The sequence below is a fragment of the Ochotona princeps genome, chromosome 5 (genome assembly GCF_030435755.1).
Source record: "Ochotona princeps isolate mOchPri1 chromosome 5, mOchPri1.hap1, whole genome shotgun sequence".
NCBI classification, from domain to species: Eukaryota; Metazoa; Chordata; class Mammalia; order Lagomorpha; family Ochotonidae; genus Ochotona; species Ochotona princeps.
The window spans coordinates 66,814,327-66,831,633 of NC_080836.1; the positions used below are offsets into that span (position 1 = coordinate 66,814,327).

General features: G+C 43.6%; 1 protein-coding gene and 1 pseudogene across 2 annotated transcripts in view; one reads left to right on the forward strand and one right to left on the reverse strand.

Annotated features, from left to right (window-relative positions):
- PMS1 (PMS1 homolog 1, mismatch repair system component) overlaps window positions 1–17,307 on the forward strand; it is a 90,890-nt gene that overhangs the window by 8,285 nt on the left and 65,298 nt on the right. Inside the window, exons 3-5 of one of the 2 annotated variants that reach the window (XM_058664726.1) lie at window positions 87–185; window positions 579–730; window positions 6,832–7,014. In XM_058664726.1, the coding sequence (XP_058520709.1) occupies window positions 599–730; window positions 6,832–7,014 (315 nt within the window). In that variant the 5' untranslated portion in view covers window positions 87–185; window positions 579–598. The remainder of the gene's footprint in view (window positions 1–86; window positions 186–578; window positions 731–6,831; window positions 7,015–17,307) is intronic. The other variant, XM_058664725.1, reaches the window with a different exon arrangement.
- Window positions 7,832–8,412, reverse strand: LOC118757864 (small nuclear ribonucleoprotein G-like; annotated as a pseudogene).

The following is a 17,307-nucleotide window of genomic DNA, read 5'->3' on the forward strand; positions in this document are numbered from 1 at the left end:
GTCTCCATTTACCTAGATATTTGCTGTCATTTGGCTGGGGTAGCTGTCCAGTTTGTTCTGTTTTCTTTCCTCTGCAGTGATACCAGGAGTCTTCTGCAGGGCCCAGTGGACTGCCATATCCTCTGTGTGCATCAGGGCCTGTTGTCCAATCCATCTTTTCCACTGAGCAGGAACAATTCTCACAAGTGGGCCCAAGGACTTAGGCCAAACTATTCAGACCCTGCTGGACCCCCAGCCCAGGGGCTCATGGTACTGGCACCACTGCACAGAGTAGCCCAGTACCCAGGTCCCCAGGCCAGGCAACCCAGACCCTTCTGGACGCCCCACCCACAGGACTCACGAATTTGGCACCCACCACGGAGGCAGTCCCAAGAACCTGGCCTGGATGACTTGGGCCCCAGTGGTGCTTGTTTTATAAGAGATTATTACTAAGTGAGTTGTCTAATATCGTATGTATTTATATTAGAGCTAGACAGGGAAGTTCTATAAATGTGAATCATTGATATTGTTATCATTATTACTGTACCAATTTTATTAGGAATGTTTATCAATTTGTAACTTGTGTTTTTGTATTCCAGCTACTCTGCTAAAAACTAGAATGAAACAGTTGCCTGCTGCCACAGTTCGACTCCTTTCCAGCTCTCAGATAATCACTTCGGTGGTCAGTGTTGTAAAAGAGCTCATTGAAAACTCACTGGATGCGGGTGCAACAAGCATTGATGTTAAACTGGTGAGTGGCCTTGAGAAGCCAAATATTTTTGAAGCAAAACAGAGTAGACCAATGTTTTCTACTTAAAATATCATCTTTGTTTTCTTATTTTTTAGCACATTGGATCCTTTATCTTGGGTGTAAACTTTTAACAATATGTCTTAATTTAAATCAACATGATAGTAACCTAAAGGAAATTGGAAAGCATGTTCTTTAGGAATTCATCACTTAAAACACCGATTTTATGTCCTTATAAGAGACTGAGGAAGAGGTGATTTGTGACTCCAGCGTTCTGCTGGGGGCAGGAGGTGAACACACAGTCCAAGGCTCCCAGCAGCTTGGCAGCAACCCAGTCACCTGAGCCACTACTGTTGCCTCCTAGAGTTTGCATTGGCAGGCAGCTGGAGTTAAGAGCTGGGTATCCTCTGCAGGCCTTAAGGAACTGCAGTAACCTCCTTTGCATCTGGACATGTCGTCCACTGCTCCATCTTAACCACTGAGGAGGCTCAGTTCTGACACATGCACTCCACAGTCAGTCCAGATTTCCTGCAATTCTCCACGTGGTTGGAGTTCTGAGTCCAGTGATTCAGTTGGGGGATCCCCAAAGAAACCATGTCTGAGGTGATCCTAGATCTGACTCTTGTATGTACTTGCCAGTGCTGGGTCCAGGTGAGCTCATCACACACATCAACCTCTGCACACACTGGTAGTTGCAATTGCTGAGTCAGTTCTGTTTCCAGCCCCATCTCTCTCTCTTTTTAAGATTTATTTTATTATTATTACTCTTTATTGAAAAGTCAGATATACAGTGAGGAGGAGTGACAGAGAGAGAGATCTTCCATCCGATGGTTTACCCCAAGTGGCTGCAACGGTCAGAGCTGAGTTGGTCTGAAGCCAGGAGTCAGGAGTTTCTTCTGGGTCTCCCATGCAGTGCAGGGTTCCAAGGTTTTGGGCTCGACTGCTTTTCCCAGGTCACAAGCAGGGAGCTGGATGGGAAGCTGGGCCATTGGGATACTAACCAGCACCTTTGTGGAATCCTGGCATGTACAAGGCAAGCACTTTAGCCAGTAGGCTTATGTGCCAGGCCCCTAGCCCCATCTTTTACTCAAATCAGTGGATACTGCGGCCCAACCCAACCCTGCCCACCACACGTTCGGCCCTCACATACTTCAGTGGGAGCTTCAGCCTAGTTTCAGCAACCCTGAATAACTCACACCAGGCCTGACCCCAGCCCTCCTTCCTGAGCTTGCTAGTGTTTGCAGCAGACTGGTCCAGTCTATCCCATATCCCATTCAATTGTAGTACACATCAGTGGACACTGGAGCCTAGTTCAACCCAACTGACCTCACTATCCAGCACACATTCATGCCAGTGGATGCCATTGCCTTGCTAGTCAGGCCCACCCTTCACCCTGTTTTTCATGCTCACCAGTGGGAGTTGCAAACCATCGGAGAGATGCCCACAGTTTGCCTATTGGGCAAACTCCCACTCCCAGTCCCAGATTCTCCTGTCCAGCTTGACAGGATTTGTCCCCGGTCTAGCACTTGCCGGCTCATGCTGTGGCAGAGCTCAACCAGCCTGCACCTACTGTGGCCCATGCATGCACCAGTGGATCCAGTTGGTTATCCCAGCCTGGCTCTCCCCCAACCCAATGCTCATGCAGGCCTACAGGCATTGAAGCCCTACCCAGCCTGGTCTTCCCCCAGTCCCAGTTCTCATGTTTGCCAGTGGAAGTAGTGGCCCAGCTGATGAGCCCCTACTGTCTCCCTACTGGACTTGCACCTCTCTGCCCAGGTGTCACGTGTGCTGGTGGGTACTGTGGCCCAGTCTGCCATGGCCCGCCTCACCTCCACATTTGCTGATGGGTGTTGTAGCCTGGCCCAGCCCAGTCTGCTCCCTGGTTCTAGCTCATGCTGGTGGGTGCTGCAGCCTAGCCCAGTGCAGCCAGCCCGCAGGCTCAGCCCTAATGTGAACTGGCCAGTGTTGTGGCCCGACTTGGCCTGCCCACAGACCTGAGCCTCACGTATGTCAGCAGATACTGTGTAACCTGGCCTGGTCTGGGCTGCTCCCAGCCTTGGTTCTTGCACTCACCTGCAGAGGAGCTCCCCAAGCTCCTCTTTCAGCCTCCCAGTGGCAGATTTCCTGCATACCAGTGGGTCCTTGGCTAAGACTGATTTAGTTTAACTTCTGTCCTGGTAGGAACAGTGGCCTTGCCCAACTGGCCCACAACCATTCTGATTGTTACTGTTGGGTGTTACAGCCCAGCTTCACCTGTTCCATGCCTAGACACAGCTCTCACATGGTTCATTTGGAGCTATGACTAGCTCAGTCTGTCCTACACCCACCCTGGCTCTCACGAGCATCAGTGGGTGATGGATTCTAGCCTAGTCTGGCATACCCCAAAGCCAATCCACACCCATGTCAAGGGACACTGCAGCCATGTCCAGTCAAGATTGCCAACCCCATTCCGGCTCTTAGGCCCACCCAGCTGGGGCGTCCCCTGAGCTTTCCAACCAGGCCTGTTCCCAGAAACAGATCTTGTGCATTGCAGTAATTGCTCTGAACCAGCTTCGCATAGTGCATCCCCCATCTTGGCTTTTGCCATCTGATGCTACAGCCTGACCTGACCCAGCCCACCCCCAAGTCCAAGCTCTCGCTGGCTGTTGCTTCAGCCTAGCCCTGCCCATTCTGCTCCCATCCCTGGATCATGCAAACAGGTGGGTGTGATAGCCTAGCCCAGCATGCCCAACACTCCAGGCTGGCTCCTGCACATGCCAGTATCCATCCCCCTCCAGAGCCAACCCACACACTTTCCATCGGTGGAGCTACCTTGCCTTGCCTGACCAACACCCAGGCCTGAAAAGCATGCTCACCAGCTATGGCCCTCCAGGGGTTTCCCAAGTTCGCTCACCAGATCCACTCCCATACCTAGATCTCGCGAGTATTAGGCTCTTAACTGGCAGACTCTGCCCTTTCCGTCCTGACCTTTGTATGAACTGGTGAATGTTGCAGCCTATCCTATCCCACACCCCATTTTTGGGTGTGCCTGTAGGTGCTGCAGTCTGGATCAGCCTGGCCCGTTCCCAACCCTAGTACCCATGAGTGTTGTGGGGTTCCTTGGTGATGCATGGCTCAGTCCATCATTACTCTCAGCTCTTAAGCAATCCAGCAGAGATTGCAGTTCCACAGGGGTGGGCCTACATGTCGCCTCTAGAATCTGTCCCTGGACTTAGTTCTCTTGCATGCTCGTTCGTGTCATGGCCCAGCGTAATATTTCCCATCCCCTATTCTGACACTCACTTGTGGGTACTATGAGATCATAGTACCCTGCCAGGTATGTCTGCAGCTCTAGCTTTAGTGTGCGCCAGTAGTTGTCTGTGAGTGATGCTAAGTCTCCCACATGGACTAGAACATAGGTCTGACCCTTAAAGGCCCTCTAGTTCCCGCTTCCAAACTGCTTAATTTCAGCCCCCTTGCTTATGTGCAAGTTCAGTGGTCACTCGATGAAAGTACCTCAATAGTCATTGCTCACCTGCAACATACTCCCTCAGTGGTCCTCCTTCCTACACATTCCCTTATCCCCTGCCTGGGCTGTCTACATTGTATCCTCTGCTATGGTATCAGATGTCCTTTGGAGGCCGCTATGGACTGCCATATCCCCCATGTACAGCTAGGCATGCCACCTACTGCTCTAAGCCACTGGGGAGTCTCAGATGTGCAAGAATAGTAGCCTTGTTGATGTGTGTCCCTCAGAGGTCATTTCTCACCTGGACATGAACCCCCCAGGTCCTGTGTAAGCCCACAACCCAAGACCCCGATGGACTTGTCACCAGGTGGTTTGGTGACTTTGCCCAGTACCATTGGTGCCCAGGCTGCACTGGCTGAGCCATTCCTGGCCCCCTCTGAGGCTCCTGGGCCATAATGTTGTATAATTTTTAAATAAGTACATTAACTGTGCTGCTGTGCATAGTAAGACCTATTATAATTTCTGCAATGCTAGTTGTCCTGAGAAAATGTGTTAAAATTAATTGAACATTTATACAGGCCTTTGTGTATATTTTACTTAGATGCCTGCTGAGTTATATTTCAAGATTTATAATTATGTAATGATTTTTCATAAAATTAGGCAAAGAATTTATTAGAATAACAATTTTTTTTCAAGATTGTTTTAGTTTTATTGGAGAGACAGATTTATCAAGAGAAGGTGATACAGAGGGATCTTCAGTCCACTGATTCACTCCCCAAATGACTGCAATGGCCAGAGCTTAGCTGATCTGAAGCCGGGAGCCTCCTCTGGGTCTGGCATGCAGGTGCAGGGTCCCAAAGCCCTGGCCCATCCTCAACTGCCCTCCCAGGCCACAAAGCAGGGAGCTGGATGGGAAACAGGATGGCCAGGACCAAAACTGGCATCCATATGGAATCCCATGGTGTTCAAGGCGAGAACTTTAGTCACTGATCTACCATGCTGGGCTGCTATTTTTTCCTTTTATAACTTGCATCAGTGGTCAAGTACTTAGTGGGGTCAAGCTTATTATAAAAGTTGCTACATTTGGAATATGGCATTAATAGCAATTTTGGGGGCCTGCACTGTGTCACAGTGAGTTAAGCTACTGTTTACAGCACAGCATCCCATGTGGGTACCAGATTGAGTACTTGTTCCACTTCAGATCCAGCTCCCTGTTAATGCAGGTAGGAAAACAACAAAGAATGGTCCATGTCTTTGGTCCTTGCACTCATATGGGAGAAGCTCCTGGCTCCCAGTGTTGGCCTGGCCCAACTCTTGGGATTGCAGCTGTCAGGGGAATGAACCAGCAGATAGAAGATTAGCCTCTTTCACTCTCTTTTTTCCCATCCCTCTTTCCCATCCCTTTCTTAGTAACTCTGCCTTTCAAATAAATAAATAAAATTTTTTAAAAAGAAATTTGACCACTATAGGAATTTAGAGTTTGATTTTTTTTTTTTTAATTCTTTTTATTTTGGTAATCATTACATAGTTGATTAGGGCACAAAGGGCCGAGGACTACAGAAAAATGTTAAGACCATTGTTTCCACATTAATATATATATATATATATATATATATATATATATATATGTTTTTTCATATCCAGGGTAAGGGAAGAGATATAGAGAAAAGCCCCACCCAGCCTCTCACCCATCCCAGGTCCTCGATGTGGGGCATGCTCAAAGGCTCCTGCTCTGAACTGGCAAACACATACAAGAATCAGGTCTGGGGTCACCTCAGACGAAGTTTCTTTGGGGATCCCTACTACTGAACTGCTGATCTCAGAACCCCAACCATGAAGAGACTATGTCAGCCAGTGGATTCTGAAGAGATTTCATTGAGTTTGGAGCAGTGAGATTGGTAGCAATTCAGAACTGTTGAACATTCAAAACTGCATGAGCAGGACCCTCGGAAAGTTTGATTTTTATTGGATAATTATAATTTAGTTTTAGGATGTAAAACTATGCTCTGAGTGGAATTCTGAAAAACTTTTTTTTTTTTTATTTAAAATTTAAAGCTCACAAAGTTGCCGAAATAAATGTGTTTTCCCAGTAGCTTTGTGTTAGATGACTATTTATAGAAACAAATGTAGGAAATTATAATTTAATAAATAGAACCTCAGGTTTTTATGAAAACAGTAGGAAGAAGGTCTTAGAAATTTATTTGCATAATGATATAGCTAGATTCTTTCTGGTTAGACAAGTATTATTTTGTTAGCGATGGTGTTGATTTTCTTTGTTTAGAGGGTTATATTTATACAAGATGTATCTAATTCAGAAGAGTATTTTAAGAAAAGTTTAAACGTAAGTTATTATAAATACTCATTGTATTGAAATACTTAAACATTAAAGCTCAGGCTGGCCTTCCTATGAGTCCAGAGAAAACAAGCAATTTGTTCATTGTATCATAAGATAAATAGGTAGAGCTGATTAATTTAAATTGTCTCTCTATATGTCTAACGTATCTATAATCTGTATCTATATCTGTACTTACTGTATAATGGTTACATGTCCTTAAAAGCTAAATGACAAATTGTTTCACTTGCAGTTCCTTTTGTTTTCTAAATGTGATAACTACTTCATGTTTTTTGTACTAAAGGGGCTTTTAATTTTTCACAGGAGAACTATGGATTTGATAAAATTGAGGTCCGAGACAATGGTGAAGGTGTCAAGGCTGTTGATGCCCCTGTGATGGCTGTGAAGTACTACACCTCAAAAATAAATAGTCATGAAGACCTTGAACATTTGACAACTTACGGTTTTCGTGGAGAAGCCCTGGGGTCAATTTGTTGTATTGCAGAGGTAAGGCACTTTCTATTAACTGTTTTAGTGATTCCACAGTCATAGGGTGCTAACACAGTGTTTGGTAATGTATGTGTACTTTAAATTATAATAAAATAGTAGATAGCATGAACTTTATATCATTTAAGTGTACAGTTTTAAGTGTACAGTTCACACAATGTCGTTTACATTGCTATGCATCCTTCAGCAGGATTCATCTCTAGAACTTGTACTCGTTAAACAATAACTCCCCATTCTTTTCTCCCTCATCTCCTAATAATTCCACTTCCTGTGTCTTCGAGTTTTACTGTTCTAGATAGCTCATGTAAGTGGAATCATGCAATATTTTCTGTTTTGTGTCTGGCTTGTTTAACTGAGTATAATGTCCCAGGATTTCCTCTCTTTCTAAGGCTGAGCATTGTTCCATTGTGTTCATATCACCTTTTCTTTATGCATTTATCCATTGATGGGTACTGAATTGCTTCCATCTTAAGTAGCTGAACAAATGTACAAATGCCAGAATTCTAGGCTTCAGGTCTTTGGAGTCTACTTTTTAACCCAGAAATGAGCTTAGCTATGTCATATGGCAATTTTTTGTTTAATGCTTTTTAGAAATAGCAGTGCAGTGTTGTGCGATGTTAATATTTATTATTAGAGAAACACTATTGTTTAATATTAATGTTTCGTTGGCTTTAAAAATATGTATTTTTTACTATCACAAAAGTTAATTGCAAAACAAAAAAATCAACGAAAATGCACATGTTCCAACTTTCATATCACATCATAGCAAAACAGGTCCTTTTTGAGATGGGATATAGATTTTTCTGTTGAATACTCATTATACTTGTTCCAAGGCTTCTAACATGATGATCATCATATTCCCTTGTATTATCACCATTACAGTCTTGTTCTGCTGTCCACTCTTTGCCATCTCCACACATTGATCTATCACCAAATTCATGAAGGGATCAAATCCTCAGTATTCCCTGGACATGTCTGTTGCCACTTAATTTTTTTTTAAAAGATTTATTTGATTGTTATTGCAAAGTCAGATATACAAAAAGAAGGAGAGACAGAGAAGAAGATCTTCCATCCGATGATTCACTCTCCAGTGGCTGCAATGGCTGGAGCTGATCCAATCCAAAGCCAGGAGCCAGGAACTTCCTTCAGCTCTCCTATGCAGGTGCAGGGTCCCAAGGCTTTGGGCCGTCCTCGACTGCTTTCCCAGGCCACAAGCAAAGAGCTGGATGGGAAGTGGAGCTGCCGGGACTAGAACCGGTGCTCATATGGGATCCTGGCACATTCAAGGCGAGGACTTTAACTGCTAGGCCTCTAGGCTGGGCCCTCCCACCATTTAATTTTAAAGACAACTTCTTGTCCATAAATTTTTTTCCGTTTGGGAGGGTGAATTTTGCTCATGGCAGTGGCTCGGGACACTCACAGAGCCCTGGAAACAGAATCGGCAACCTCCCCATGATCCTGCAGCAGGTCCAGTACTTGGCATCTGACCAAAATACAAACTTTAAAAATTAAACGTTTAACTGTAACACTTCTCAGAACATCTGCTGTACTAGTGTGCATTGTGAATCCCTAAGGGTGGTGGTTTACAGTAGATAGACCTATTTCACTGTGAAATTCTTGAGAAATGTAGCACTGTTTTCTTTGTTTCTTCTCTGTATTACACTCTAATCAGATAATGAGATTATGCTTTAGAGATGTGGATTGACTTGACCTGAATCCTAGCTAGTTAAAAGCAGGTTGGAAGCAGGTTGGATCCTAGAACTTTTCTCTTCTGACTAGTTGTAGGTGCTTGTAATGTCTATGAAACCCTAAGTGTATTGCCTGCCATCTTTAGTTGCATAGTACCAATTACACTGCATGACTTCTGCCCCAGATTTTATAGCTAATCTACATCAAAGTGCACGTACACCTTGGTGTCTTCATGGGCATGTTTTGCATGTGTCTGTGAAATCCGACATGAGAAGTAGACCTGCAGAATTGTAGAGATGGTGAGTTATAAGTAGGAGACTTGGCTATTGGACATGGAGGTACAGACATGTCTGGCTTATAAGAATCTAGACATTCAGACATGTTAAAGGAGGAAATCCTAAAGCTAGTGCTTAAAGACTGCTGAAACATGTGGTACATCGTGTGCCTCTCTTTCTCATCATGTCCTTTATTTAGATTTCAAAGAGTGTTTGGATAAATATTGGCAAAGACTAACTGGAGGATGGCGATGGGCATCACCTTCCCTTGTTTCCTAAGACTATATGTATACATATGAAACTGCAGCCTACATCTGACATGAAGACTCTTTAAAAGAAAAAAATGGAATGACATTTGTAGGGAATTGCTGAACCTCCCAGTGTTTATACTGTTGTTTGAGCTCTCAGTGGCTATTTCGATTTCGGAAGTCATATTTCTTCTCATAGTATGTACATATTTTATTTTTTAGATGCTATGGAAACTTCTCTCATAATCTGTAACTTTTTGGGGGGATTATTAGAAAAGTTAATTTGGCATGTGTGTGTTTGCTACAGGTTTATATAACCTCTCAGAGCTAAAGTTGACCATGATCAGCTTTGTCTGCTAGATGGCAGCACTATACCTATTCTTTGTAAATTTGTTGGTGCGTGAGTTGTGATTTTACTTCCCTGTAGTTATGATTTTAAATGGTAGTGTTGCCAAGTTTTTGGCCATCAGTCACTATCTTATTTGTTGAATTATTTAAATCAACTTGTTTTCTAGGTTGATCTTTTTTTATTTTATTTTTGAGGCATTCATGTGGCCTTGAGTGTACTTAAAAACCTTCTGTTCATCAGAATTATGGAACAATTTTTAAAGTATCACAGTAATAGAAAAAATAAACATTAAAAAGGTTTTACTTTACAAGTTGCAATGCCATGTATTTCTCTTTGGAAATATTAGGAAATCATCTTAGACACACACAGAAAATCAAGTTTTATGAGTATATATCCAAGCTTTTATTAATTTTTAATGATAACACAGGTTTGGTTGTACCTGAAAGCTGATGAGAATATAGAACTGGAAGGGGCCCTGGTGCAGTGTCCTGATACCACCCTTCAAGACTGAGCTCTCATCCCTAGATGCCAAGAGTATTGGTGACTAAACCCTTTAGAGTTGAGTTGTATCTAGAGATTGTCTGTATCTCAGCTGAATAGGGCTCCTTTGCTCAGGTCATGCAGGACGAGCAGCATCTGGTGACTGGTTCAGGAGAGGTTTTAAAGACGAGGTTCCACTCCAGGACAAGAAGTCATGAGAAGTAGCATCCTCAGTAAACTCCCTATGCAGCAGTCTGCATCATGGGTGTGGCAAGGTACAGCAGAGGTGGTCTGTGACTCAGTGTTCTTATGCTGATGGTGAGAAAATAGGGTCTGGGGAAGCCAAAATCCAGGTTATCCCAACTTTAAAACACAGGTTCTAGAAGTCTCTTAGTCTTTTATTGTCTAGTACAAACAGGTGTTTTGTGAGCTAATTTGTTTCAGGGAAACTGCATAGCAGAGTAAATGGAGTATGAAATTTATGACCTACTTATGGGTGCAGAGTGTATCCATGTCAAAGCCAGAGATTCAGTTTGTTTTGTACCTCTACAGTATGGAGTTTTGCACAAGAGACCATGTTGCTTTCTTCCTCGTATGGTCTTAAAGGTATTTATAAGTTTAAAAAAAAACACTGCACGTTAATATAATAAATGTACCCTGGCTAGCAGGGGTAGTAGTCTTGGGAGATACACTGTCAGGAGTGGTCAGGCGTGGGAAGACTTTTGTGTGGGTGTTTCAGAAATACAGGCTGTAACACCAGTATTTGCTTATTTAAATCAGTTATGTTGAAAATAAGCACTGTTTTTCAGGATAACATTAGTGAATGCTTTTTGAGGGAAAAAAAGATCGCTTTTTAAACTTAAAGACTGCTCTTCAGCATGCAGAAAGACTTGTGAATTTATGTGTAGAAGTTACATACTTGTTTTGTAGCCTCTGGTTTATTCTGAGATTTTAAAAGCAGAAATTGTGGTAACATCATAAACATTAGTGATCTAATTATACTATCCACCAAACTAACTTATACAGACAATTTTTAAGTCATGTAGTTGGATAAGGGAAGATTTAAAAACAGTAAGTTCTTTATATTCTACTAGAACCACTGAGTACTTTATAACTAAGAGTTATAACTAAGAGACTAAGAGACTAAGAGTTTCCTGGGATCCATCTCTGTTGCACTAAATTAAAATTGAAGTTGGTCTTTAAGCCTACATTTTCAGTAAACATATCAGTTAGCTCTTAGATCCATTAAATGAGAAACTTGGATTGTTATCTCTTTAGAGAATATGTCGATAAAATAGAATTTTTAAAAATCAAAAAAAACCTTTGAACTAGGATTTAGAAGCTCAACTCTGAATTCCAGTGTCCTGGGGTGCACACTGTGGCTCTACAGCTTAAAACCACTTGTTAGGATGCCTGCTTCCCATTTCGAAGTGCTGATTCAACCCCCTGCATACCCACTTAGAATCCACCTTCCTGCTTACCTTTCCTGTGAGGCGTTGGATGATGATGGTTCAGGTGCTTTGGCCCCTGCCGTCTATGTGGGACACCTAGTTGGAGATCCAGGCTACTGACTTTGACCTGGCTAAGTCCTGGCTATTGGCAGCAATTTGAATTTGGGGGTGACATCAGTCGAAGGTTTCTCTCTCGCTCGCTCTCTTATTCTGAGTAGGCGTGAGAGAGAGAGAGAGAGAGAGAGAGAGAGAGAGAGAGAAATTGCTTATTCTTGTGTCTGCAGTCAGTAGTTGATTTCAACTTTCAAAGCTTATGCATGCTGGTCTGTGTTTTGGGGAAATGCTTTCTGTAGTTCAGCTATAGAAATTCATTGGTAAACAATTCATTGGTATTCTCCTTCTGATTTAGTTTAACAGTCATTCATTGGTAAACTCCTTCTGATTCTACTGCTTCTGAGTCTTCTTTAATTCTGCAGCAGAAATTTATCTTTTCCTTTTATTTTTCCCTCAGAGGAAACAGAAGAATATAGCATTCATATTTATAGACCTATTCATGCATCATTTTAAAATGGTTACTGCATTAGTCTGTCCTGTCATATTCATTTCTCATAATTTTATGATGAGATCATGGGGGACCTGTATGATTTTTGTTTTTAATTTTATTTATAATATTGTTCACATAGTCGAGAGGGATGGATGCTTGGGGAAGGTTGAGGTATGGAGGATGGTGGGTGGAACAAATATTTGAATTTTTTTTCTCCTGCGTCCAAAGTAGGGGAAGGAGAGGGAGCTGCTCATTGTCATCAAAATACATCAACACCTATGGTTGGGGGACTGTCATTTGGTCATGCCTTAGAGACCCTAATGTGGGAAAGAGTGTTCTGAGGTTGTTAACTTGAATGGTTTTGATAGTTCTGATATGTCATGGACTTCTTTGCACCAGGATTGAGAAAACTTTTCCAGGGTCTATATTGGCTGACCAGATGTGCTTTAGTGCATTCACAGACTGAGACACTGGCTATAAAGCTTGGCTAGGAGAGCAGTTCAGCATGTTCTATTTTCCATCCTCTGACAAGACAGTTCCCTACTGGCCTAGATAAACTGGCCATCATGTGCCCCTTGTGCATTTGAGCACACTGTCACTGCACAGGCAGACATCAGCAACTGAGGAGACCCCATTCCACCAATACCTGTACTTCAAGGTTGGAGCACATATATTGTTATCTTGTCTATGTCTGGGGTTTGTGTCCAGTGATCTAATTGGGTAGTCTCTCAACCCCATCTCTCACAACCTCATAGGTGCTGGAACCAAGCCCAGCTAAACCTGCCACAGACCTGATCTTCATGCACACCTGGATGGTGCAGCCTTGTGGGGGAAACCCTAATAACCCCCACCAGGCCCACCCCCATACCCTGGTTTTTGCATGTGCTGGAGTGTGCTGCAGCCTAGCCCAGTCCCTCCAACATCCCATCTGGCTCTCACAGGTGCTGCACTTAGCTCAGCCCAACGTACTCTCAGACCTGACCCACACATATGCTGATGGGTTCTGCCACCTTGAGCAGCCTGACCCAGTCCCAGCCCTGGCTCTCATGTTCACCAGTAGTTGCTGCAACCCAGCAGAGAAGTGCCCGCAGTTCCTCTACCAGACCAGCTTCCAGTCCCTGATGTTGCACCTGCCAGGGGATACTGCAGTTTAACCTGACATGACTTACACACAATCCTGGCACCTGCCAGCAAGTGCTATGGCCTAGCCCAGCTTCCCTGTATGCATTCAGATTTTCATGCACACCATTGGGTATAGCAGCCTAACCCAGCCTTGTCCTACCCCAGACCTAACCCATATATCAGCTGATGGGTGCTGTAGCCCTAACTGGATGGCCCGTCTCCAGTCCCAGCTCTCACACTCACCAATGAAAGCAGCAGCCCAGCAGGGGAATTCCTGGAGATCACCTACCAAGCCCATTCTCAGCCTCTGGGCTTGTGTGTGCCAACAGGAGTTGTGTCCCAGTCCGAGATGGCCCACTCCTAGTCTCAGCATTCACCAGCAGGTACTATAACCTAGCTCAACCCAGCACACCCCCAGTCCCAGTTCTCACTGGCAGGTACAGCAGCCCAGCCCATCCTGGCCCAGCTCCAGCCTTCATGTGAACAGGTGGGTGTTGCAGTCCAATCTAGCCCGGCCTGCACTACATCTTGGCTGTAGTTCACTCACTATGTTCTGTGGATTTAACCAGTTTGACCTGCCTCTCAGACCAGGCTCACACAAGGTACTACAGTGAAGCCTAGCCTGGCTTGTCCCCAACCCTGGCCCGTGCCTATTCTGGCTTTCACTGATGGGTGCTGTAGCCTAGCCTCATGATCTGCCCTCATTCCCAGCCTTTGCATGCTCCAGTGGGTGACGCAGCTTGGCCCCAACTGGCATATTCCTCCTAGCCCTGATTCCTGTGAGTGTCAGGAGAGTTCCAATGTCCAGCCTGGCTCAGCCTCTTATCATCCCCAGCTCTTGTGCAAACTGGTGGTTGCTGCAGTCCTACATAGATGAGCCGCAAGTCCCCTACAGACCCTACCCCCAGATCTGGTTCTTTTGCATTCTGCATTTGCAGGCAGGTAATGTGGCTTAGCTCATCCTGGCATGCCCTCCCAGCCCCAGCTTTTGCATGTGCTAGTGAGCAGTGAGTGGTGCTACTTAGCCCAGCCCAGTTTCCTCACATGGGCAAGTGCCTTGACCTGACCCAAACATACCCTTTGGCTTTCCTCACCTAAACCACATGAGCTCAGCTTGCTCACCTACTTGAAAGTACAGTGGCCTACTCTGTAGAAGCCCCTAGAAGTCATCTTCCCCTGTCAGACATTGTCCTCAGTCACTTATACTACAACATGTTTCCAGACCACCTTCCTCAGGTCATGTGCGGCCCCCCAGCCTGGGACTAGAGGGGTGTCCCAGCCCATCCTGGTATTTTCCACCTTCCCCATATATCTTTTTTTTTTTTTTTTTTAACAAAGAATAGCTAACTATGCTGGCACACTGGTAGAGTTATCACACATTTGGCATTAACCAGGTCCAGAATGCTCATCAGGTGTTGTCTGCTTTTTCACCAGCTTTGTAACACCTGTCCAGTACAAGGAAGCCTAGATAGTTGTATGTTTTTTTGTTTGTTGGTTTACGTTACTTTGAGCCTCCATGGTTTAGAGGAAATGGGAAAGCAGATCATCCTTTTATAAAGGATGTAGAAGTTGGAAATCCCTAATTTGTGGTCCCGCTTGCTATGAAAGGTAAGGAAAGCCCATAGCATCATAGTGGTGATTAAGTCAGGAAAATGCTTCTTGACTCCTTTCCCTGTATAGGTTGCCTCTTCTGTTTTATAGTCTTTGTAGCAGAGGTTTGGGTAGAATAGGCATCCAAGTTTTGGAAGCAGTTTAAATATACTGCTTCCTAAATTGAGCTTCTTCACAGGTGCTAGAACTCTGTTGAAAGGTGAAAATCCAGGGCTAAGCTCTTTGTGTTGCTGGTCTCCCCATGGCAAGCTATCTGGGTGTACTTCTGAATCCAAAGTATGCAGCCTATGTAGGTATACAGCTCTGCACAGGAAGGCAGACATACACATAGACAGTTCAGTCCATCGGCAGAAGTGCGTATTTCATCTGAATTGTGAAACAGTATTCTGGGTTTTCAAACCTATATTTTTGGTGCCATAAAACCATGTGAAATCCCAGAAAACCAATAGGCTTTGTTTTAATCATAACAAGTAAATTTTTGTTAAGATTTTTTCCTGAATTATCAAGCAATATCTTACATTTTTAGTTTACTTATTGTCTGAAAATTACAGAAAAGCTGTGGTTATCTAAAATGTCAGTACATTTTTGTAATTAAAATTTTATAACACTAGACTTTCTTGAAATCTAGTAGTTTAGTCAGTTTTTCATAATTGATAACCTCTAAGGCTTTTTAAATTTCTGCTTTTGAAATGCGAGTTTCTTTGTGTTCTCCCTTGAATACTCAGTGTGACAGTTCCTCAAGGTCTGCCTGCCATATGAATCAGCAGTTGCAGTTGGTCATATCCAGGGTTCTCTTGATGATGGAGTTACTGCAGGTTCACATGCCGGCCACTGCACTGCTGACACATTGAACCTATGCCTGCTCCAAAAAAAGGTTTCCTACATACCACACAGGGTCATATGGTGAAATGAATTCTTGAAATACAATTCCTTCCTCTGTGGAACACATTGTATTTCATGAATTTGGGAACCATTTAGCCTTGATTCAGAAAGCATTTCCTCAGAAAATGTTCACAACACCTTGCAAGCTTAAATTTTTTTTATATGTTGGTAAATAATGTGTTCTTTTTAGAATTTTAGCAAAATACTAGTCTGCGCATTAAAATTCTGTTTTGGTTTTTTGCACTTTAATTTATTCATTCAGGTTGGTTTTTTTGCCACACACTAATATTTTTTCAAGAACAAGATAGTATCTTACGAAATGCTTTGAAGTCATTAAAGCAAAAATGCTGTGTAACCTTGTAAAACACTACCATTATCTTATCGTGCTCCCTTAAAGATGTTGGTGTGATCATTTATTCAGGAGCTTCTGGAAGCCATTAGCAGAGTTAGCACTGAAACTCAGAGTTCCAGAGCCACCTTTGCTGAGTCACCCTGACTTTATAGCAGGTGTCTGGCTCTTTGGATTACCTTGGCTTCTAGTAGTAGTGCTTGGATACATATTGATGTGCTTTTAACAGTCATGGAATAATTAAACAGAGGAATCTATTTCTGTCCTCTTTGAACAGATTTTACTAAAGGAAGTAACTTTGGACATATAGGAATTGTGATTAGGAAAGGTTTTTTTGTTTTTTAAACCAGGAGGCTTAAGTAGCTGAGTCCTTGCCACCCACATGTAAAACCTGGTTGAGTTCACTACTTCAAGCTTTCTCCTGGCCCAGGCCTTGTCACTGTGGGTTTCTGAGGAGTGAACCAACAGATAGAAGACCCCTGTTGTCTCTCTCTCTTTACCTTGCAAATGAAAGATTATTTATCAGGAAAACTTAAAATGCTTCAGTTTTCCAATCATGGAATGGATTTTTGAAAGTAGAAAAATTGCATAAGAGTGGACAAAAGTTTACAGCTGTTTGGGATACATGTCATTTTGGAAACATCTCGGAAGTAGTGGATTGACACAGTGCCACCTAGAAGAACTTTACAGTTCTATAGAGAAAAATCTGATAGACTGTACTAAATAGTGTAAGCTAGAGAAGCCATATTGGTGGAGGGTACGGTGGGAGGCAGCTTGTGGTGTTGCTTGCCCAGCCAGAACTCACACTTTTCACAGAACCGGGTGGCCTGGAGTAAATGAACTTGGTTAGAAGAGGACGTCAGAGGGCTCGGCAGCGTGGCCTGGTGGCTAAGGTCCTCGCCTTGATCCCATATGGCCGCTGGTTCTAATCCCGGCAGCTGCACTTCCTCTCTATCTCTCCTCCTCTCAGTATATCTAACTTTGTAATAAAAGTAAAATAAAATCTTAAAAAAAAAAAAAAAGAAGAGGACGTCAGATCCAGCGAATGTAGACGCAGTGCACTCAGGCTGCTAGCAGAGGAGCCAGATCTTTCTGGTTTTGAAATTAGGTAGATTTCTTGTAGGCTATCTGAGTCTGCTGAGGGCGAGGATGATCCGAAAGATTCCTTCCAGTTTGGGGTCGTTTGCTCGCCACCATGTGAGGAGGCTCCCCTCACCAGACTTCCTTGCTTTTCTAGTCAGCATTCCCACTTCCCATCTTTGTGTTTTTCTGACAAGGATAACATTTGACTCC